The following is a 23,522-nucleotide window of genomic DNA, read 5'->3' on the forward strand; positions in this document are numbered from 1 at the left end:
ACAAAGCATTATTTAAAACACATCTTGTTCAGTCTCCAGTAAAAAAAAAATCCCAAAAATAAAAAATAAACAAATTCTTGCGCGCCGGAACTACAAGGACTCTTTGCGGAGCGCGCACGCGTACACCTTCGCACGCACCGCGGCCACCGTCCTCAGTCGCCCTTGGTCCGCAGTCGTGCCGAGTCGCATACTCCAACTCTTCCTCCTCCTACAGCAGCAATGGTGAGCAGCGCTGCGAAACCACTCGTCGTCACAGTCACAGAGTTGTTGAACGCATCTCGTAGACAAACACTCGTCCACTGACCTGCCTCATTACAGCGGCTGGCTAATTGGTGCTCGGTGCGTGTTGCCATTGAACGATAATTGCGCTGCTGAGCCGTGGCGGGCTCTCTCGCCACGGCTCAACGCGGACGCAGCGCCGCTGTGCATTGCTCTGTGCGATTGTTTAGCGTTCATCGTTGAGTTGCAGTTGTTGAATTGCGCTTGTTGAGCTGCAACTGTTAAATATATTCGACCTTGTGTCGCGAAGCGGTGACGGCTGTCCGGCTGAGGGGGGAGGGGGCGTGGGGCGTCGCTTTCGACCAATGGCAGGGCCCGATAGTAAGGAGGTGCGGCCGCGCTGGCCAATGGGAGCAGCCCTTTGATCGGCGCCCGTGTTCGCAATCGGGCCATGTGCGCCAAGCCACTCCACTGCTGGATGAGAGGACCTCATCCTAACCCCCCCCCCCCCCACGGCCGTGCGGGGGTTAGTTGACCATACTTCACCACGCTGGTCACTGCGGGTTGGCGAAGACGAGGAGCAGAGACGTTGGCGCATAGGATGGTGTTAACGGTGGACTTTGTCGCATTGCCGATGTTTTGAAGCAATTCCTCTCGCGTTCCTCCCATGCTGATTGTGTTATTTAGCGTTACGTTGGAGTGTAATGTTAGTGTACATGCATTTAGCGCATCTAAAAAATGTACACTAGTAATTGATGGATGTAGTGCCAAAAACTGTTGTTATTTATGTTTTGTAATTTCGTTTATAAATTTACTTTATGTTAAGAGCAATATAATTAGTTTTAAATTATGCCTTTTCAGTTCTAAAGGTCATTCTAAAATACTTGATAACTGATTTTCCTCACTTTGTTGTGTTGTCCATCCTGACTTGATTAAATAATTTGACAGTCCACTCTTTGACAGTTGTGTCTGCGGCTTAATCCTCCAACTCAATGCGAGCATTACTCTCTGTACAACGAGCTTTTGTTTTGGGTTATTGAGTTCTACCACAATCGCTCGCACATAATTTTACTATCTGTCGTCAGAACACCATCGTTGTCGGTCGAGGCGTATTACATAATACACTGTTAAGTCGAAAGTCGACCGTCCTACCCTCTGCTTTGTCATTGGATGATATAAGGGCATGTGGACGGGTGCCAACATCAGCAGCAATACAATGCCGCATCATGATACAGCAACACCTCTTCACATCACACGGTAGTGGGGGGGGGTAATGCAATTGACAACTCGTGATATAAGCACGCGCCATATAGAAAGAAATGTGCTCACGCTCCCCCGTGCTTATGTCCAGTATCTAGCTTAATCTTAAAACGGAGTTGCAACGAGGTTTATGATGTAAGAGTTGTAAAAAAATGATAACCTTACGTGAGGGAAGTGAACACGATCACCTAGGCGAGGGCCCATTGGGACTTGGCGTCTCTGTTTAAGGCAGACCTGGGGTTTATTTATAGCCTCCAAAACGACGCGAATCAATATTGAGCTATTTTATGATTTCGCGTCGAATTAGGATCCATAACTTCGAGACGGGGTCCTTGCAGTTAGCATCTGGAAGTTCGCCAGCATTGATTCAAGCAAGTCTGACTGCTGGTGGAGTTGTACAAAGCCGGTCCATTGTGTTGACGTCCTCAATCAATGCTGCGGAGGCTTGTGTAAGATAGAGATGAGTGGCGAGCCATATATGTAGGAGACTTTGCTTTTCTACATTCGTTATTTATATTCTCCAGAAAGACACTGATGAGTATTGGGTTTGAGTAAAGACGGCAAGTGGTGGGATTGGATTGACTAACAACAGGTAGGTAGGTGGAGCCTGCCTGCGCCCAAACTATGCCACGTCGCACGCAAAGTCTGATAATGCGTGTACCGCTCCTTGCTTGTTACTATTAAGCTGCTTGCATTTTATTTACATCTCGTTGCACGTCAGATTTTTTTGGAATTGACCTGTATTTTAAGCGGTAAATAGACATGTTTGTTCAGTGGGCCATCTAATCTGTGTTGCATAGAACAATCGATCGATTTAAATTCTCTGCTAAAATGTAACAAACATGGGTGCGCATTCTTTGCCTGCAGACGAAGGTCACGAAGCATGACTTGGCAATGCGGGTATTTTCCGATTACAGATTTTTGAAAGCATTTAATTGGAATCAAGGGTTACGCACAGTGCACAGGCGTGCTCATCCGTGGAAGTGGCTGGTGCTATTATTAGCGTCTCCCCAGACCACAGCCTTATGAACTCGTTAGGCTTTAGCATTCTCCTCGTGAGTACCGCATTTCACAAGGATATCTCAGAAAGGGTGTTAGCTTCGCGCGAACATTTTGTGTGTACCTGTACAATGCTGGATAAGGGCCATCTCACGCTTTACGGATTTGGCCATACTTCACCACACTAGTCAGTGTGGGTTGAAGGTGGGATGCATAAATGTGGGAGCATAGAAGGACAGTACACCCATGGGTTTGCTGCACCGCCCACTTTTGTGTTTATGAATAAAACACCTTTCGTCAGCAAGGCATACATTTCACGTGGAATACGTTTATTTCTTGCTCTTGTTGTTAGCGTTACTTTTGGCTTCGGAACCCGAGTACCACCAAGTCAGCCTGAATAGACATGATATGCACCACATTGGCTCTTTATTGACTTCTTACTGGTGTTTTTTTAGCTATGGATGTTCTGAGTAAATCAGTTGTGTTGTTGTTCATCGTTGAGAGCGTTAAATGCAACGACTGTGGGCATCGTTAAGATGTGCGTGCGCGTGTTCTTCCAACAGACGGGCATTGTGAAGGTTCTGGTGACGGGCGCTGCCGGGCAGATCGCCTACTCCCTCCTGTACAGCATTGCCAGTGGCAATGTCTTCGGCAAGGATCAGGTGAGGAGGGTCTGCCCTCGTCATGCCAAAGACAAACTCCAATGAGTGTTGATGACTCCGAGTGGAGCCGCAAGCAGGAGATTGCAGTACCCTACTCGACGTCTCCGAGAGACTGAAGTGGTAGCTAATTAGCAGTTGGCAGTGGCAACTTTGCAAGTCTACCTTGGGGGAAAAAACACCGTTTGGAGGTGCTCTCTCTTGGTGAAAATAAATCAAGGTTTTCATTCCAGTGCAATCGTCGAAGGGTTGTGTGAGTTTAAAGTCGGAGAGGTGGGGATGTACGCACACCGTTGTGTGTGCCGACGGAACCGAGCCAGCTGGCGTGCTGCCGGGGTCACCTTGGGCCCCAGTGAAGACCAGATGCTGCTGCTGGCTGATCAAGTTACATTTTGTTTAAATTTAACTGGATGGGGTGTGCTGTCTACATATAAATAACGCAGTGTTGTGGTAGCACCGGCTTATTTTAATATTTGCATTTTTAAGCCTTTGGGTCTATTTCATTAATTTAAACATTTGTAATACAATTATTTTTTATAATGCTGCCATCAGAGGCAAGTGCAGCAATATCCGTTGTTGTGCTGCACTATGCTCCAAAGTCTCTGCTCCCTGCCTTCACGAACCTGCACTGCCCAGCATGGTGAAGTATGGTCAAATGACCCACATGGCATGTGGCTGCCCATGTCCATCAGGTGATTGATAAAAGGACTGTACATGGCACAATAAAAACACACGTCTCTCGTCTTGTAGTTCTGTACCTCGACTCGTTTAAACAATACTATCTATTAGTGGCAAGTCAACGGCAGTCATCCCGTGTTGAGCCTCGCCCCCGCCGTGGGGACGCGGAATTTCCACCACCGGGCTCAGGTTTGCCATTGACAATAATTGCAACTGCATTGCTTGTTTGAACAGTGAGACCCTTTTAATTAACTTTAAAAAAATACTTTGCATCTTTAAGTCTCATTTAGCAGATTTGCACCACTTGAATGCATATCTGGACTTGGCAAAATTCAAGCAGACGCTGTAGATTTAGTATTTTTGGCTCTGGGACGCGAGCCAAGCCGCACCAGTGGTTGGGAATGACCTTGCAGCAGGCGCTCGCCGTGGCGGGTGCAGGACGAATGGGAGCCAAGTCACCTCTTGTGAAGCGATGCCTATGTCTCGGCAGTAAAAACGCGCGTCGCTCCGGTGTCTGTGTGTGTGTCCGCGTGGACCCCACGCAGCCCATTTCCCTGGTGCTGCTGGACATCACGCCCATGCTCGGCGTGCTCGAGGGAGTGGTGATGGAGCTGCAGGACTGTGCCCTGCCCCTCCTCAAGGGTACGCACGTAGAGGGCACACGCCCTGAGCCATTGACATGCGTACAGCTCGCGTAGTCCGCATGTGCAGCGCATGTGGGCAGCCTCAGCCCGAATTCATCATTTGAAGTTTAAAATCTTGAAGGCCTCTGCCAAAATTATAATAATTTTCGTCTGCAATTTTTTGGGATATTAATAAGTTCTGTTAAAGGGAGAATGGAACCTGACGGATGTACAGTGCTCTAATGTTGTGGATATGAGGCATTGAGCATGTACAGTTTTGCCCTTTGTGGATACAGAGGTTACGTGAACCGATCACATACTAAATGTATGATGTGAAAATAGTGTATGCTTACATGCAGTATTAGATGCATGAGAGTAAGAAGCAAATTTATTGAATTAAAATGGATGATAATTATAATTGACGGTTTATGTAAAATGTATTCCAATTTAATTCCCATATTTAAGTGAACTACGGTCGAACATTCCCCCTGTATGACACAACATGGAGTTGCCCCTCATCCAGCACGGGATTACGTCCGTCGGTCTCTTGTTGCCCCAAAACAATTCGCTTACCTTCGCGCGATCGCGAGTGAAGGTCATGCGACCTTCACTCGCGATTGCTTGAGTGGCAACGAAAGCCGCCTCACGGCCTTACCTCTGCGACACGTCATACCATAGAAGTCGAAAATATGCCTCGCTTTGTCTCTTTCGTTGTATGCACAGGCAAGGCGAAATATTTATAGTCGGTTAATCGTAAAGAATTCCTTGAATATACTTTACAAAGGACAAGCCGCTTTTTCTCTATTTGTTCACATCTAGTCGTACTGCCAATCTGCGCTTTATGATGGACAGAAAGAGCTGTGCTTTACGAGTTCAGGACGCAACGGGGCCCCCGTATTGTTTCCGTGCAGGCAGCGAGGCTGCTGTCATCCTGTGTGAATTGCACCTCGCGCGATCGCGGGTGAAGGTTCGCTCGAGCTGCGTAGCCATAGTTTCGCACTTGCCAACTCAACGGACAAATAACATCCCACTGACCTTTGCTTTGCCATTCCGTGTAATCTTATTGTTATTGTGAACACACGGCCTTGCAGGCAGTTGCCCCTGAGCTAATTCCAATAAACTTTCCTTGTAAATGTCAAGTTACAGCCCTTACCAATCCACTGCTGGATGAAGGGTGGAGATGGGCACTCGAGGACTGGTTCAGATATCACTCGCTACTGGTGTTGGCCGTGGCCAGGAATCGAACTCGGGTCGCCGAGTCCATAGCACAGTGGTGTAACCACTGCCCGTCTGTTTCACCCATAAGTGGGAACAACTCGCACGCATATCATGTAAAGTATTGTAATCGTTCATGCGTTTATCGTCCGACGACCAAACATTTACTTTGAGCAGTAAAGCAGTATTTGCATAAAGAGACAATTAGAATGTAAGTATTATACTATGCTACATATTGTACAATACATATAGATTATCGTGATTCAGTGATTGATATAAATCCTGATCGTGTGATTGAAGAACAGTCAATCTGAAAGCTAGCACAAATAAAGTGGAGTCTACGCTTATAATGCAAACAATTTCAAAACCAACATTGTTAAATTAGAGGCGGCACTAAAACACGACACAAGGTGACGCGGGACAAAAACGCCATGGCGTCAAGGGAAAGGGGCAGGGCGTGAGTATTCAGGAGGAGACGCGGCACCTGGCCTTCACTGTTCTTAGCCACACGTTTCAACGTTGTTATCATCCATATCAAATTGGGTACATTTCATGACCGCGTGCCGGGTTGTATGGAGCCGATCGCCACACTCAAGGAGGATTTGCCACCTTTGTAACGGACGCCCTCCTCTCTGCGCTCGCTTAACCCTTCCGCCGTCATTGTTAATGCCGTGCCGTGCGCGTTGCGCGACGGCGTGCCGCGCTGCGCAGAGGTGATCGCCACCGACAAAGAGGAGGTGGCCTTCAAGGACCTGGACGCGGCCATCCTGGTGGGTTCCATGCCGCGGCGCGAGGGCATGGAGCGCAAGGACCTCCTCAAGGCCAACGTCCGGATCTTCAAGTCGCAGGGCGCTGCGCTCAACAAGTACTCCAAGAAAACCGTCAAGGTGTGCCCGGCTAGTGTGTCCTCCCACACTCCACCCTGTCCTTTACACACAACAATAATAATAAGTAACTTGTCACACGCCTCGCTGGTAAAAAAAGTTGGAGCGTTATTAGAAGGCGCGGAGCCCAACTGTCAAAGGCTCGCCAGAACAAATGCTCCCCAAGGTGCCCACGATACGACACATTATTTGCTCTGATCTTGAAAATACCGAGACTGCTTTTTCCAAACTGTGACATCAGTTCGCACGGCCATTTTCAGTTGTTTTTTCCACTCCACAACGTTCTAGTCATCTTGTCGTTATGGTAATGGTTTGCGAGAGCAAATGTTGCAGGTTGGCTTTTGAACGGCCATTGTTTGTACAGTATATATTCACCTCCTCTTACACATGCCCTGCTATTCAGTTATATGCAAATTTCACCTGGAGGCAAATAGCCAGAACAAACATAACATACATTAGAACTTGAATAATACATGAGACAAATAAGAAATCACTGAAAAATACAACTCTATCTGTATAAAAATAAACCTGTGGACCTTGTCCTCCAGTGGCGTCAGCAGAGGGCAGTGCAGAAAAATCTATTGTACTATTCTATGCTCCAACGTCTATGCTTTCCGCCTTGATGAACCCGCACTGACCAGCGTGGTGAAGTATGGTCAGATATTTCTCAAGTCCCGCACAGCGTGGGAAGACCCCCTCATCCAGCAGTAGATTATCCAAGAGGGCTTTCCATGTACTGCCGTCACAGCCTTTGCTGTGATGGGCACCCAATAAAAGCGTGCACACGTGTTTTGTTTGGTTTATTCCACCACCTGCCCCCAATGTAGATGTCACATTTTGCTTTAATTAAATTTGCTTGTTGACTTAACAACCGTGAGTAAATTAATCATTTATATTTCGAGGGACAGGTGCCAGCTGCTCATTATCCACGATTGAGTGCCACAGGATGTGAAAAATCTATCACTAATAACAATAATTCATCCGGGAAAGACTTACTGAGTCTCTTAGCCTCTCTTTTCAGGAGGGAACTGAATTTGACCAGTCACGTTATATAGAGCGTTTTTAGTTTGTACAAGGAATTGCTTTGCACGAGTACCCAGAGAAAGACTCTTAAGGTCTACACACATAATGGGTGCATAAATCCTATTACTGCTCTTCTGCCAACTCTCAGCGCAGGGCGTGGGAGTTTCACAGATGTGTTTGTCATTCGCAAGCTCGTTGCGCTGGGTCACAGGCGTACGCGCCATCAAGCCAGGCACGATGCGATGTCCGTGTAGCGTGGGAATTGTCACACCACAGACTGACCTCGGTTTTTATCGAAAAATCAAGATCCACCTCTGCGGATGATAAAACGTGGTTAATACAATTGGCGACATTAACATTTTACCACGCATATAACACACCGTCCATAGGAGATGATCGTAATGATATTAAATTTAACAGTAATGGTACCCGACAGATTTTTCCGGTTGATCAAATTTCGGATGGCTTTCCTGCCAGTCGTGCCATGTGCTATTACTCGCGTTCAATTCATCCTTACGCCATTCATCTGCCATAGAAAATCTCATTATCGCAGACTGAATGAGTCTCTGTTTCGTTTTAAAACTACATCAAATAAGTGGAAGGTTATTCAAGCCTTACTCTCACACTATAATACAATTTAATGGAGCGATTAACATACTCGAGCTTTATAGAGCAATTCGACGTGCGTAAACAGCCGTATTTAAATTTTGTGTCTTCCGGGAGCTCAGGTGGCTGTACAATTACACTAATTCTCCAGCAGAGGGTGCAGCGACATCAGACATTCAGAAACGTTGGCTTTTGTAATGGGCTACGGTTAGGTCGCGCTGTGTGGGGCAACGCTTTTGTAAACTGCTCAAAACCCCCAGGGGCCATCCTCTTCGCCGTTCCCAACATTTAATGTTCATACGCCAGATAAGCCAGTGCACACTGCAAGCTGATAATCACAATCAAGATGGTTGGTATTGATGCCAACCTCTTCCATGGGGAGGTCCTGGAACTGGAATTGAAAAACGCTGGTCTAGAGGGATCATTGGAATTTAAACTTAAATGAAAATCTAATTGAAAATGTAAGCATAGTATTATGAACCAAACATTAAACCTTTATGGATTGATTATCATTTGCTTAAAACACAGTAGAGAAGCCCGTTGGCACTGGAGGTGTACTATCCTGTTTGCAACTGGATATAGTCTGCATCTTTAGCAGCTGAAGTTTTTTTTTTATTCTGCATTATTGTTCATTCGCATGCCTATATTATGTGTACCTCAGCATTCTCTATCTGAAAAGTGCCGCTGGTCATTCCATTGGAATTTGCAAAGTAGCACTACTTTTCATGCGCAACTGCATGTGAGCCCGTAATTGCTAAACCCCTTGAATGCTGTTTCAGTTTTAGCACGGTGAGTACACCGCTGCTAACATGCCACGCGGCGGTGCTCACTTTCGATGCACGTGCGTGCGTACATCTTTGGCCCCGTCGGCAGCGTAGCTATCGAGTGTGCGCACGGTGCAATCTTACTGGGGCCTGAGGGACCCGGGCGCCGGGCTACAAAGAGAGGGGTGGGGGAAATGGAGAGGAGGGCCACGTCGCATTCCGTGCGTCGGAGCCCTTGGCTGAAGTCGACGCCGCCGCTGCTCTCCTGGTCCTTGCGTAACCGCGGTGTCTTCGTGCGTGCGCGCGCGCAGGTGCTGGTGGTGGGAAACCCGGCGAACACCAACTGCCTGATCGCCCTGAAGTCCGCGCTCACCATCCCCAGGGAGAACTTCACATGCCTCACTCGCCTGGACCACAACCGCGCCGTGTCGCAGGTAACCCCTCCTATCTCGTGCTTATTGGCAACAATATAAATGATCTACACTGTCGCCAACTTAATTTGTCCTCTAAGTCTGTAAATACGTCAAATCTTTACGGTCTGGAGACATACGGTATGCAGGGTTTGTGACCTTTGACCTAGGTAGGAAAGTCGTGATTTAAAATGATCATCATGCTAATTTATGGTCGTTTTAGGAATTTCTAAGCTGTCATTTGCCTCATTTTTTTAGGCGAGATGCAGGAGTAGTTTCGTAAAATGAAGAAAAATCGGGGTAACGTGGGGAACACATACAGTCCTTTGGTGAACTTCAATCGTGAAATATTGCGGTCATATTGCATTAATTACAATACAGGTGATACTAATTATGATTGGTGAGAAGAATTATCATTGTTTAGCCAGCCAAGTCTCACTGAGTCTCAATACTTAATATAGGACGGTCCTGTTGGGAATGTTTGGCCGATATTTTTTTATAAAGTATTTACATTTTCAGTGTGGGAAGAAAATGGAGTGCTTCGAAAAAACCTTAGAAACAAGGCGAGATTAGAAACCTACTAACTGTACTACGTGATATATGGGTATCACATGCACGTGGTTCGTCCCCATCTTTGTCAGCCACCAACCCACTTCCAGGCATTTGGATGGCAGGCATGCTTTACCTCCGCTCCAGGGTAAATGATGCGTTTCCCACAGCTGTGGTTCACTTTCATCCATCCATTATGCAGCTCTGGCACGACACATTGGCATTCATTTCTATTTCACCGCTACACTTGTGTTTTTTTATATAAATTCCGGCAATTGTCAAACGCAATTTTACTCGAATGCAATTCGGCGGTTTAGACAATGTGTTTCTGCTCGTGTGTTCATTGGGGAATTGCCAGCGCCACGCCGGGGAGGGTCGATCGCCAAAACTGCACACCACCGTCTCCTGGTTTTGGGGGGAAACCACGTAGATGGATTTGCTGACGAATGCGATGCGCGGGATGGGTACACTCGGAACTTCCCCCGAAATACCGGAGAAGGCAGAGCGTGAGGCAGGGGAAGGAGTGGGGAGAGCACGAGAGAGAAGCACGCTTGACAGTTCTCTAAAGCTGGGAGAGTTGTCGGGAATCTCCCGTTATTAATCCAGCCCAGTGGCCGCCGTGCTGGCGCCCAGACACATTGATTGGGATGAGTCCCGTGCTGCGATGAACGGAGCGTTTAATCATAGGGTCCACCACTTTCCCCTCCCCCCTGGGGTTCTCCAGTGAGGGGGGGGGCGTATATGGCGCAGCTCCAGAACAAATGGCAGATTACAAAAAAAATGACAGATGACTCCGACCGAGCATAATGAATTGTATTACTTGTGTAACACTTTAACCATTTGTAAGCTGGAAAACAGAGTGGTTTTAGTGTGCGAGTCGATTCTCGTACCACGTCTTCTCAATTTGAAAGTGACTGGTGTTTTTATTGGTTTGTTTTGTACGCTTAGAATATAAACACCCGTGAACTTACGACTAATATGTTGGCTGCTCTGGCAAAAGTGATACACGGTTAAGATACCAATGTTTAAGGTTACACTGTTTCTTTTCCATTAATAATATTATAAATGGTGATTCGTCTAATGCTATTTTTATTAAATGGTGTGTGTTTAATACTTAATAGATTAAATGTATAAATTATACAGGTCTGTCAGAACAGCTATAATCACTTTAGGGTTATAAATGCATAAATATTATGCATGTATGTTTATATATTAATGGGAGTGGAGTGGTGGCGCAGTGCTTGGTGGTGTTCTCCGTTGTGAATCCGCTGAACTGGGTTCGATTCTTGGCCACTGATTTCAGTCCCAGGCCTCCTCCTCCTGCCATCACAAAGCCTCATTGGACATCTATTATAATTCATTGACCAGTGTGTGGAAGGATGTCCAAACAACTGCCGTGACTGACACGGTGTGGGGAGACTATTATCCAGCGGTGGATTGACAAAAGACTCTTGGTTTCGGCAGTTGTAACTTTATGTTTATACGTACGACACATACACATCTAACTGCTATCGGAAAATATTTTGAAGTCCTATTGTCTGCACAAATGGCTCTGTGTGAATCAATTCATCTTTAATGTTCGGTTTTTAGAGCTCCTTATTTTGGTGGCCCATAAAGTGAAGTAATTGTGAGGTGGCTCAGAGGTCAGAGCAACGAGCCTGCACTTCTAACAGCCTGAATTCGAATTCGGGTTTCAGCCACCCATGGTTGCACTGTGGTCTCAAGTGTAGCAAGTTTGTGGTCTCGACCCAGGCACCAGTGACACAAAACGTACAATTTTATTTGATTTTCAAATAACTTGGCTTCGCGCTCTGATCTCTGAGCCACTCCGCCACCCTTGGTAACGAATCACCGTCCCCCCAGGTGGCTATACGTGTCGGCGTTGACGCGGCTGCCGTCAAGAAGGCCATCATCTGGGGCAACCACTCGTCCACGCAGTACCCGGACGTCCACCACGCCACCGTGAACGTCGGCGGACAGGAGCTGCCCGTCTTCCAGGCCGTGAAGGATGATGCATGGCTCAAGGGCGACTTCATTTCGGTACGTCGCTGTCGAATCCATTGGCTCAGGCTTTGTTATGCAGTCTATTCTTAGTCTTAAGCCTCACCTTATCATATTAATAAAAGTATGCGGCTCTTGCTCCACCACCTCCTCCAACCATTATATAAACGGAGTGGTGGCTTCTGCAATCTCTCATTTACTTTATACAGCTGTCGTGGCTGTGACGGTACCAACTGAAGACGGAAGCTTGTGTTGCCTCCGAAACGTCGTGATTTTTATTTTTAATTTTATTTTACTTTTTAATGTTTTTTGACCTACGTGACTTTACCGAAAAACCTAAAAATATGAATCATTGCAGTCACGAAAGCTTCAAATCTAGAATTAATACAAGACATACTTCAAAATAATGCCTCTTGTTTTTTTCAACGACTTTTAATTGAATTTTTAGATGATACTTTATGGGAATGTCACTAGTAATTGTCCACTTTTCAGCATAGTCTCCATCCTGTGCTGTACATTGGCACCAACATAGAGGCAGAGCCAACATTTCATCACAAACGCATCCATTGGCGGAACACAACGGTTTGCAAACGTCATCGTGTAGAGCGCCGTCCTTTCAACGCTGACCTCCGAGTCGGTATCGGGGCATTTCCACCGTGTGTGCCATATCTGGGAAACAAACCGGCTTTGCCAAGAGCTTAGTTGCGACCTTGAGCATTGCTTTGACTAAGGAATAGGAAAACAATTGGCATCAAGCGCTCGTTACAAAACTTGTCTGAATAGCAACCGCCTGGCCGTAATAACCACCCTCGAGCACTCTGTCGCCTTCTTTCAACTGTGTCTGGGTTCCGGAGTCTGTTGGCGGTCCGGTTTAGTCTCTTGTGCGGACCGCAGTTTGTGTGCCGGGGTATCGCTGGCCATGTGGGAGCAGCGTTGACAACCCTGTGTGGAGCTGCCTCGCGTATCCTGCATTGATAACCCTCTGTGTAAAATATTGTGCCCCGGTGTCTATAAGTGCCTCTATTGAAAATAGATGTGTCTAGATGCAGCTACAAGCTTGCTTGTGAGTGTGTGAACCAGCTATAGCTGGTGCAAAGCATATAGTGTTTTATATTTTTACATACGTATGATTGACTCGCAGTAAAAACAAACTAAGCGAGTAAGATATTGCAGTGAGTACAAATACATATTTTATTTTATGATTTTATCGTTTAGGTACTCATTATATCAGAGTGCAGGATTAGTAGGTAAACATGAAGATTCAAAGTAATCCTATAATGGTTATAAGCGGAATATGGAAGGATCGGGGTCACAACTCTTGTCGGCATCTCACGCCCGTGTGCGCGGAACCCACCCGTACACGAGAGCCCGTGATGGACGATTTTTTAGCGAGGATCCGAAGGCGCTCATTATTTGTGGATCCCCAGTCGGACATTCCAACGGCTGCTCCGTGCCCCGACAGATTCTCGCTCCATCTGCGCATGAGGCCGGTGCCACTCGCTCGCCCGCTCGCTCGCATCTGGCCGCTAAAACGCAACGCGAGGCTCGCAGCGGTGTCGCCGGGAAAAAAGTTTTGCGGATTTAAATTAAATGTTTGTGTGCTCTTTCATCCCCCCGTGTTTGGTCGCCTGCAGACGGTGCAACAGCGTGGTGCAGCGGTGATCAAGGCGCGCAAGCTTTCCAGCGCCATGTCGGCCGCCAAGGCCATCTGCGACCACATGCGCAGCTTCTGGCACGGCACTGCTGAGGTGTGCGCCGCCTACTCACCGAGCCGTCACGGCCCGCTCACCACCTACACACCCGCTCAACGCCTGCACACTCGCCAATTGACCGCCTACACACGCCCCCGCTGACCGCTTCCATACTCAAGCGCTCAACCACCTCCGCTCACCGCTGCCAGACTTGCTCACCACGTCTACTCCCACCGTTTCTCGTACACTAAATCCCTCACCACCTCCACTTACTCCCTGTGCTTGCTCACTCCACCCACTCTCCATGATCGCGCTCCACTCCAATTAAGCGGAGTGATCTGATGGCCTGGTTTTGTGTGTTTTTTTATATCTCGGTGAATTTGCATATACTTAATTTACTATGTTTATAATATAAGTGCATTAAACATAATTACCAGCAAACCGGAGATTTATTTACTTGTGCTCGTGCATTTTCCAATTACGCGAATACGCTTAAACAAATATTCATACAAATGTGTGCTTCACAGAGTAACTCTTGGCCAAAAATTAGACAAGGATGTAAATAAGACCTGTGTGCTTGTTTCACGGGAGGGGCATCTTATCTTGAGACGAGTTGAGCGCGGCTATTTCTCCTTTCCCTCGTGCTCTCTGTGATACCGGCGTCTGGATTTGTGCCGCTCGACACAAATCAGTGGACGCTTGACGTGCTCCTGGCAGTGCATTAGTCAGTGAGGTTTGTTACCGCTAGCTCCCGGTCTCAACTTGAATGCAGTCTCCACGGACCGACGCAAGCAACCCGCTATCAGGCTATGGCTGTCCTTAGAGTCAGTATCTCGCAAGTGATATAACCTTACAGACACAAAGCAATTTTGTCAGTGTTTGGAGAGATGAGCTTTATTTATAACCACATATGTTCTGTGATCCTTACTGTTGGGTCTCTCTGGGCATGTGATGATTGACCTCTTGACGATTTGACGGATGATCATGATTTGGGTTCGCGATTCAATTCACAAATCTCTATTTTACGATATGATTTTTAGCATCTCGGCCATATTTTTGCACGATGTTTTTACATCTCCTTTTCTACAATAATGTTATCTCCGATGCATGCGAGCGTAAATAATCTCACGTCAGTCAATTCATCCGCGCACGGTTGCGTGGCCTTATCCAACAGTGGCCTCTTCATGTGAACGTTACGTTAGCTGTTGCGATAGCCGACGGCGATAGAGATGCGAAGCACAACTGCCCCGGCAGGTGTTGTCCCCCGCTGGGGCAGCAAAAGGGTGAGACTAGCGGGCGCGCGGAGCCACGCGCCAGCCTCCGCGTTTGAGACTTGGCCAGCGGAACACTTTGCCACGGACCCGCCGTCATTTGTCTTAAGCCAGCCGTTCAAAATGGCAAATGTTTATCTACTTTTCACTTTGTTTGCACAGCCCCCCCCCCTAAAAAAACATGAAATATGATTAAAAGCCGAATTAATTGTTAATAGTGTCCGTAAATTAGAATTTGAGTCCATCTGGTGCTGGAAGGGGGAGGGGGGGGGGGCCTGTGTGCATTGCGGGTGAAATTGACCAGATGGTCTTTTTCTAAAAGCAGAATTACGCATCCTTGGCAGGCATCGAGGGTACGAGCCATATGTGCGACCCCCGTGATTGAGCGGTTTGTACGGAACCCAAGTCGTCTCACGCATGAAACGTGTGCAGCGGTGGAGCTTTGGCGTCCACAGCCGAGTGGACGTAACCCGGCCGTCCGGCGTCTCGTTGCAGGGTGACTGGGTGTCCATGGGCGTGGTTTCCGACGGCAACAGCTACGGGATCCCCGCCGACCTCATCTACTCCTTCCCGGTCGTCATCAAGGTGAGGGTCGCGGCGGCCCCTCGGCGTCTTGTCACCACCGCGGTCTGCCAACAGCGCTGATCACGCTTCGAGCAAATGGGGTTGAGTTTCTGTTGGCCTGAGTCTCTTGGTGACCGCGTGGCAGGTTACATGTTCGTGTGGTCATGTGTCAACTGCTTTTTGTGCATTTATTTTTGTCGTCCCGCCGCACCTGCGATTAGCACGGTTGTCTACGTACGGTATGAAAACACATTCCTGCGGAGGGAGCTGGTAGGAACGTTGGGTTGCTCGGTCAATGGCCAGGGTCAACGGCAGCGTGGTATATTCCGCAAATATGCCCGACTGTGAGGGCGGCGGGCACAAGCCGGCGTGAGTAGATTAAACATTGAGTTTTATAAGGGCACCACTAGCCCCACCCCTCCCACCCCCCACTCAGCCCCACTCTCCCCACCCAGCCTCTCCCCACCCTCCCCTCCCCACCCAGCCCCTCCCTCCGCACCCAGCCCCTCCCTGCACGACGGACGGACGGACACAATAATCCCGTGGGCTGGTGTAACCAGAGGTTCCTACCAGTATAAGTTATACATACATACGTCCTGTGGCACTGTAATGATGTGGCTGAAAGTCACTTTATCATCTCTTTTCTCATTAACCTTCAAATTGATGTCGAACATCCACAAAGGCTACGAATATTTTTTTAAATATATATGTCCTCTGCTTTCATTAACTTTTAAACTTCAATAAGATGATCACACAGCATTAAACATTAATGCTCGCACGGGCCGCTTGTCACGTCAAGTGAAGCATACGAAGGGCCCCGCCCCCCCCCCCCCCCCCCCCCCCCGCGTGCGCCACGCTGCCTTGGCCGTCAATCTCCCTCCCAGGGCTGCCCGACAAGCCAAGCGATGGGCACCAAGGCCTCCCCACAAAACACGTGACCAAATCACCCAACGTACTCCCAGTCTCATCAGACCATGGAAGCTGAGCAGGCCTGAGCCTGGATTGTAATTGGGTGGGTTACCACTGTGCATAAATCAGGCATTGTAGGATGCTACAGAGCTGCCGAGGGTAGTTCAGCAAAATACATTGTTGTACTGTACTGTGCTCCAACATCTGTGCTGCCCACCTTCAAGCCGCACTGACCAGCGTGGTAAAGTACGTTCATGTGACCCGCGAGGCTTGGGGAGGTCCTCATCCAGCAGTGGATTGACAAAAATGTTCCATACATTGACACAAAGCATCAGCTCATGGCGTGTTCGTCCGCTGGTACCCGTGCACATGAATTGGGTGCATGTGTTGTGAAAAGATAAGATGTGAAGCATTGTGAAAAACAAACTTCTTTAGTTTCAGTACTTGTGTTTTTGTGTTGCTTCTTCCCTTACATTCTCTTCAACAGTGATGTTTAAAAAAAAAAACTCTTGCTCCCCCCCCCCCCGTTCCAACGTGTGTATGATAAGCGCCTTTGTGACTGGACAGGACTCGAGAGAAAATGTTAGAGCCACACCATCGCACCGCGCTCCTTGTGATTGAGGCTGAAATCAAAGTGGTCGCCCACCCAAACGGGTGGGCCGTGCTCATCCCTTTACATTCCTGAGCTAATGTGGAAATTCAGAATTTCTATGGCAAGGGTAACTTGATCTACAGGCGAGTCACTATTGAGTCGCTGTGGTGAGATGTTAACTACTGCGTGCCTGCTATACTGGAGGTCATGGAGTCTATCCCATATTTGGCGTTTGCACGTTCTTCCTGTGGTTGCGTGGATTTTTCACCGGGTCCTCTGGTTTTTCCCTCCACATTTAGAAACGCGTTTGGAGTATTTGGCCGCTATAAATTTCCACATGATAAACCACTTAATTGGGCAATCATTTGTGTCCAAATCACTTCTGAAAAAGAGCTACATAGCTCAGTGGGCCTTACCTGGAAAATTGTAATTAGTTTAGTTTTAAACTCTTTGGTTCTTTCGGTAAGTCACGTAGGTAGAAATGAAACAACAAATCGCGACGTTTCGATAGCAACACAAGCCATCGTCTTCAGGTGAAAATCGCGACAGCCATTGCGCAATGTCTGCTGCGAGCAGACATGGCGGCTGTCGCCTTACCAACACTTACTTCACCTGGAATGGTACTTTCTATATACAAAATGAAGGTACCCCCATGGAATCCCCCCTATCACCAGTGGTAGCTAATGTGTTTATGGAGAAATTTGAAACAGATGCCATCCTGACATTCACCCTACATCCTTCCTTGTGGAAGAGATACGTAGATGACACTTTCGTCATTTGGCCACATGGTCAAGCAGCACTGAACCAATTTCTCAACCACATCAATTCCATACACCCATCCATCAAATTCACCATGGAAGTGGAGAAGGATGGTAAGCTACCATTCCTGGATGTTCTCATTGAGAGGAGGCCTAATGGCTCGTTGAGACATTGTCTCCAGGAAAGCTACCCACCCACTTTGCAAACCTTCGGTTTACCTTCAAAGATTTGTACATGAAGCTATCCAGATATACAAACATAGAGACAACTTCAACCGAGAGGGATGGGTTTCAGCTGAGCAACCACTGGAAGGAGGTGATTAACCAGCACGGCGACCAGCTTCCGCAACCTGGTCTGACCAGTCTTCCTCTCGCAGCGCAGCAGCCAGCCTCGCAGCAGCAGCAGCAAATCCATGGCAGCAGTCAGCTCCGCAACAGCGAAGCTCCGTAGCTGCGGGCTCCGTAGCAGGAGCATGCTCCGCACCCTAACGCGTTAGCACGGCCATCTTTTGGATCGCTAACACGGCTGCTTTTGTCACACATGGACATGCAACCACCGGCATGACTGCATCGACTTGCTCATCTCTCATTGCCTTTAACATGCCACGCCATTTATTATCTTTACACTATAATTCCCCATTAACACTACTTCGGCTACCTTTGTTCTCAAAAACGTATATAAACTCTTGCTGGTAGCAGCTTCTCTTCACAAGGCAGCAGACATCGTGCTGCTCACAGCAGACATCGCAGCTGTCGCAATTTTCACCTGAAGACGATGGCTTGTGTTGCTATCGAAACGTCGTGATTTATTTTGTTTTATTTCTACCTACGTGACTTACCGAAAGAACCAAAGAGTATGGATTCCTGCAGTCACGAAAGCTTCAAATCAAGTTTAGTTTTAGTTTAGAGTTGTGGGAATTTAATTGACCCCAGAGAGATTAAGGGCGAGGTTGACCCACGCAAAGGATTTGAAGTTTAAGCCTTCCGATTGCGAGCCACACACCCAGACCACGTTGGCACGAGGCCAAGACGTCCGACCGACACTGATTACTCGGTGACCCAACGCAGACGTGCACGATGGTGAGGTCCATCGCGCTGTTGACACTGCTCGCCACTGTGTAAACTTGATTCCTCGCTCTTGCTACCCACGCTGCATACGTTTGATGAAAATGTAATGGCTTTCCTGCTCTCCGTACATCACGTGTATCTGTTGAAACCCATAAAACCCAACTTATTTTTTATAAGCTTGTAAGGTTATGTGCGTAAAAAAAATATTTATGTGCTGAAAATAATTCTTCGGAGATAAAGAAATTGAATAGGCCAGTAAATTGCACGGCAGGAATTTTCTCCATGCGAGTTTGTTCATGCGCAAAATATTTTTAATTGAGTCGTAATTTACACTCTAATACATAGTAAACGTATCAGATAATTTAAATATTAATCTTTTTTGTTGCCATTTTTGCAAAAAAATGCTGCTGCACCAGTCTCGTGAATCAGTGCGTTTTATTTCATACAGAGAAATTGAAATTCCACTCTTCTTCCCGCTTATCTCGGTAGTCTGCGAAACATTAATGCGTAGTTATCTTTCGTCTTCCCAATTCTCCGTCGCATCTGAATGTACTACTGCAAAATACAAAGTTAACCCCACACCTACTGAACATGTTCACAGCACAATTATTCACGCGCCTCAATTTCCACAGTGTCAACCGTTGGGTCTGTAGGTGCACAAGGCAAGAGCCAGCTGCCTGCCTGTCCACTCTGCCCCTGTTCAAGTGCCCATTCCATACCTCTACCTCCTGCCTATGTCTAGGCGATGCAATCATCTGATTGCTGAAGGAAGACACGCACCTCAAATGATATTCATCCCTTGTCTTGTAAACACGTACCTAGACTGTATTTTTGTCTCTTCGATAAAAGTTTTAAGGTTCATAGGAAAATTTTGTTTAAAACCTGCAGTCAGGTGTGTACCACATTAGCACTTTAGTGATGACATTGCAACATTACTTCCGTACATTTAAATACAAGGTGAATCCAATGACACCTTTAGAATGCTTTGGTACCTTCTGTCAACTATTGTCATGCAGTCTGGGACGCACAACACAAGTGTGTACCTACAAGATGAGAGCTACTGATTTGTAATGGCCTAGTGTTGCCCATTGTGGAAGCGTGGTAATCTGCAGGCTGCGAGTGTTGAGCGAGGTTTATTACTGGACAGTAAAGACAGCGGCACGGCTGTGGGCATGCGAGACGTACACGGCGGAGTGTCCGGGTGCGACTTTGTGAGCGGTGGAATAGTTTTGCTAAGCAGAGCGATTTGGAAAGCGCTTGTTTCAGCCAATTCCCCCGCGTGCAAATGGGGCACCGCTGGGTTTCCAGTGTTCATTGAAAGTTACGGGCGCACCACAGACCCGAGCGGTGGGTACTGGTGCACGTCGTTACTGTCGTGTGCATTAGCGGCGCTAATTAAGCCTCCCGCAATATCAATTGGTGTACGGTTGACTCCCGCTAGTTCAAATTAATTGGGACCGGACCCCATGTGGACCGGCAATTTATTTTGGATTAGAACTTGTCCTTTAGAAAACAATGAATAGTCGCTAATTAGCACTTAATAGAAGGTAGTTGGTGTGTGGCGTAGGCGGCTTGAATGCCACGGAGGTGTCGCGCGTTGGCACTCGCCGTTTCCTGCACATTGAATCGTGACCTTCGGCGCAAGCGATAGTGTCAGCCGTCATCTTGATCTCCTTAATTATCTAATTTTATTTCGATTTTGTATGTTACACCAATCGCAAAGAAGAGGTTTCTCATTAGTGGACTTGACATTCGCGCGAATCTGCATTCTTTCCTTCGAATTTTGGACACCAAACGGAAATAGCAGAGTCCCAGAGGCCACATTTGTGCCTTTTACAAGCAGCTGAATTTAAATTGTTGTTAGGGCACCCATGCAAAAGCAGTTTCCAATTAAAAACACAATGATAATAATAATTATGTGGCAGTAGTGCCGAGTGCACTCTGATGCATCATAATTTAATAATTGGGGTCCGTTTTCCAAGAAGCAATTAAATGAATGACACGAGTGACAAAGCATTGTATGTATGGGTCGGTGTCATTAATTGGGGTGTAAGGATGCATCAATTAAAATTCTTAAGCTCACACTACATGCATCAACTTGCACGTTTAAGGATCTGTTTCTAAATCCATGTATGTGTTATGTAATGGGTTTACCTGATTCTGCCACTATAGTTTATACAGCCACCAGGCATCTAATAATTCACCCTTTTCTCCCGTCTACCCCTTAGAGTTGATTCATTGCCTTGATTCGGGGACACGATTCATTAAAATAATTAATCTCTGTTTTGTGTTGTCTGTACCATTTAATTTGTCTTGTTTTTTTACATCCGCCGAAAGGTAGCACTTCCATGTAATAATTTGCATAAACAGTCGACTCTTACGTGCAGGAGCGCGTCAGCATGATAACTTATTTCACCACGGCTGGATGTGCAACGATGGCTATGGCGACGACACTGCGTGCAGACGTGTTCGCGAGGACGGCACGCCCCGACCTCGAGCGTTTCCCTGGACAGACTTTGCCCCTGGATGCCGGTGCCGTGGCAACGTCGCTGTGACTCACCCCCCGCCTCTCCCCCTCTCCGGACGTCTGTGCGCAGAACAAGAGCTGGAAGATCGTGGACGGACTCGACATCAACGACTTCTCCCGCGAGAAGATGCTGCAAACCGCCAAGGAGCTGGTGGAGGAGCGCGACATGGCCCTGGAGTTCGTGTCTGAAAGTGCGTGAACGAGCGCCACGTAAAAACAAAGCAAACCCTGCCCCCCGCACCCCTCCCCTCGATTCCCGCTGATGCCTCCCACAAACCCCCTCTGCCCACCTCGCACCCTCCCCAACGGTCGTGGCGATGAAGCGTATCCGGTGGTACCACCTGAAGCACGGACAAAGCGTGTGGTGTACGTTCGTAATGTGTGAATTGAGGATATAGGGAACTGAGAGAAATGGTTGATTGATGCGCCATAGGATATTAGCAGTACAGATTAACGCTTGATATCGTAGTCACGCACAGTGCAGTGAGCCCCATAGTCGCTGCCACTGTAGAATGTCCCCTGCACTTCCGATCTTGCTGAATGTACAACCACGGTGGTGAACACTCAAACGGAAGCATGAACCAACTGGTACGCTATAACAGTGACTGAACACACAGACGTATGTATGTTTAACTTCTTTTGCACCGTACGTAGCCAACCGTGCTAATCGGAGGTTCGTATGCGTATACATTTCCCTCGCATTCTCTTGAAGTTTCGTAGCGTACTCTTAAGATAAATGAAGCTGTCGGCATGTCTCCGAGTCTCCTCGAATCCACAGATTTCAGCCTGTAATAGGAATGGCTTGCACTTCATGACATACAATAAATGTGTGATCAGTGTCCCCCGGTGTCTCGCTTGCTTGATTGTGATGTCTGTCGGCAGAGTCCTAGGAAGGGAGAGATGGAACTGTGTGCCTTGGTATCAGCTTGGTTGAGACCCAGGCAAACACATCCACCGATGTGGTTGTTTCAGGGACTTGGGGAGCGAATATTAAAAATGGTTTAAGAAACTTTTATCAAAATCGACAATTTCATCCTGTGAAATTGAAGTGTAATTGATTCCATCTCATTCCTAGTATTGAAATTGATTTCCTAACTTAGCCATTTCCGTTGGCACGTTGCTTTGTATACGTTACAGTTTCTGCCACCATTTAATAACTTTACACATTGTTAACATATGAATAAGCAATGCTTTCAAGGACATAACATGTATAAATGTACATGTTTAGTAGGCGGTTAGGGGGCTGAAGGGTAACAAAACCAATCACTCTGCATCCTAGCTAGTTTGTGTGTGTCTGCCAACAGGTAAGCTGTGACCAGCAAGATTTGCTTTCTGCATTCTTCATGCGGAAGCAGACAGAAGCTCTCAAGTGCTTGAGCGGTGCGCTCCTGGATGCCTCGCTCGGTGCCCGAGTTGGGAAATTAATTAAACATTCCGCACGTTCGCTTCGCCGTCGATTCCCAGTGCAATTACACTGCCCCCCCCCCCCCCCCGCAGCCTATTGATTCGTAATTTTTGTCTCGGTGTATCCTGTTGACACCTCTGCGCCACTCTCTCGTTGCGTGCTCCCCGGCGCCAGCTGCCCCGGCTGTGGGTATGGTGGAGCGGCGTTGCCGACGGCCGTGGTTTCGCAGCGCTTGGCGAAGGCTTTAGGGGTCTGTGACACGGAGTCGTGTTTACCTCGACCATGATTTGGGGAACCTTTTACCGAGGGTCAAATAGGGCTTTTCCATCGCTTTGGTGAGCCAAACATTAAACCACATTTTAGAGTATTCTATATGTGTTAAATCTTGCATTGTGTGTATTTGTATGCATCACTTTCAACAAACTTTTTTCAAGCTACATGGACAAATTTGGTATCAATCGAAAGCCCACCTGTAGATGTGCAGGCAAAACAAAGTTTTTTTTTTTCTTTTTCCCACAACCTATTCCAAATTATGGACGCAGAGCAATGTGGACTGCAAAATTTAAAACCCATGTACCCAAAATGCCGACGTGCATTGCAAAATGAAATGTTTAGTTCCTGGCCACGAGGACTAATTGTCAGGCTAGCAACAGGTGTCTCTGGCAACAGGTGTCCCTAGCAACAGGTGCCCCTAGCAACAGGTGCCCCTAGCAACAGGTGTCCCAAGCAGCGGCTGGCCCAGAACGTCTTCGGAGAGCATCAGGGGTCCTGGTGGGAGGTGCTGGACGAAATTATTGAATGGACCAAGAATCATGTGTATGTGTTGAACTTCTTTCGCACCGTACGT

The 23,522-nt window shown here is 47.4% G+C and overlaps 1 protein-coding gene across 1 annotated transcript; it reads left to right on the forward strand.

The window, feature by feature from the left end:
• Positions 1-79: 79 nt before the first annotated feature.
• On the forward strand, positions 80-22,111 carry MDH1 (malate dehydrogenase 1). The gene is made up of 9 exons (XM_061559549.1): positions 80-222; positions 3,042-3,140; positions 4,361-4,457; positions 6,365-6,540; positions 9,242-9,364; positions 11,753-11,929; positions 13,525-13,638; positions 15,348-15,437; positions 21,341-22,111. Exons 1-9 carry the CDS (start codon positions 220-222, stop codon positions 21,467-21,469), a joined length of 1,008 nt encoding a protein of 335 aa, XP_061415533.1. The 5' UTR covers positions 80-219; the 3' UTR covers positions 21,470-22,111.
• Positions 22,112-23,522: the final 1,411 nt, after the last annotated feature.

The sequence above is a fragment of the Lethenteron reissneri genome, chromosome 25 (assembly GCF_015708825.2).
Source record: "Lethenteron reissneri isolate LAM-NWPU_2019-01 chromosome 25, ASM1570882v1, whole genome shotgun sequence".
Taxonomy (NCBI): domain Eukaryota; kingdom Metazoa; phylum Chordata; class Hyperoartia; order Petromyzontiformes; family Petromyzontidae; genus Lethenteron; species Lethenteron reissneri.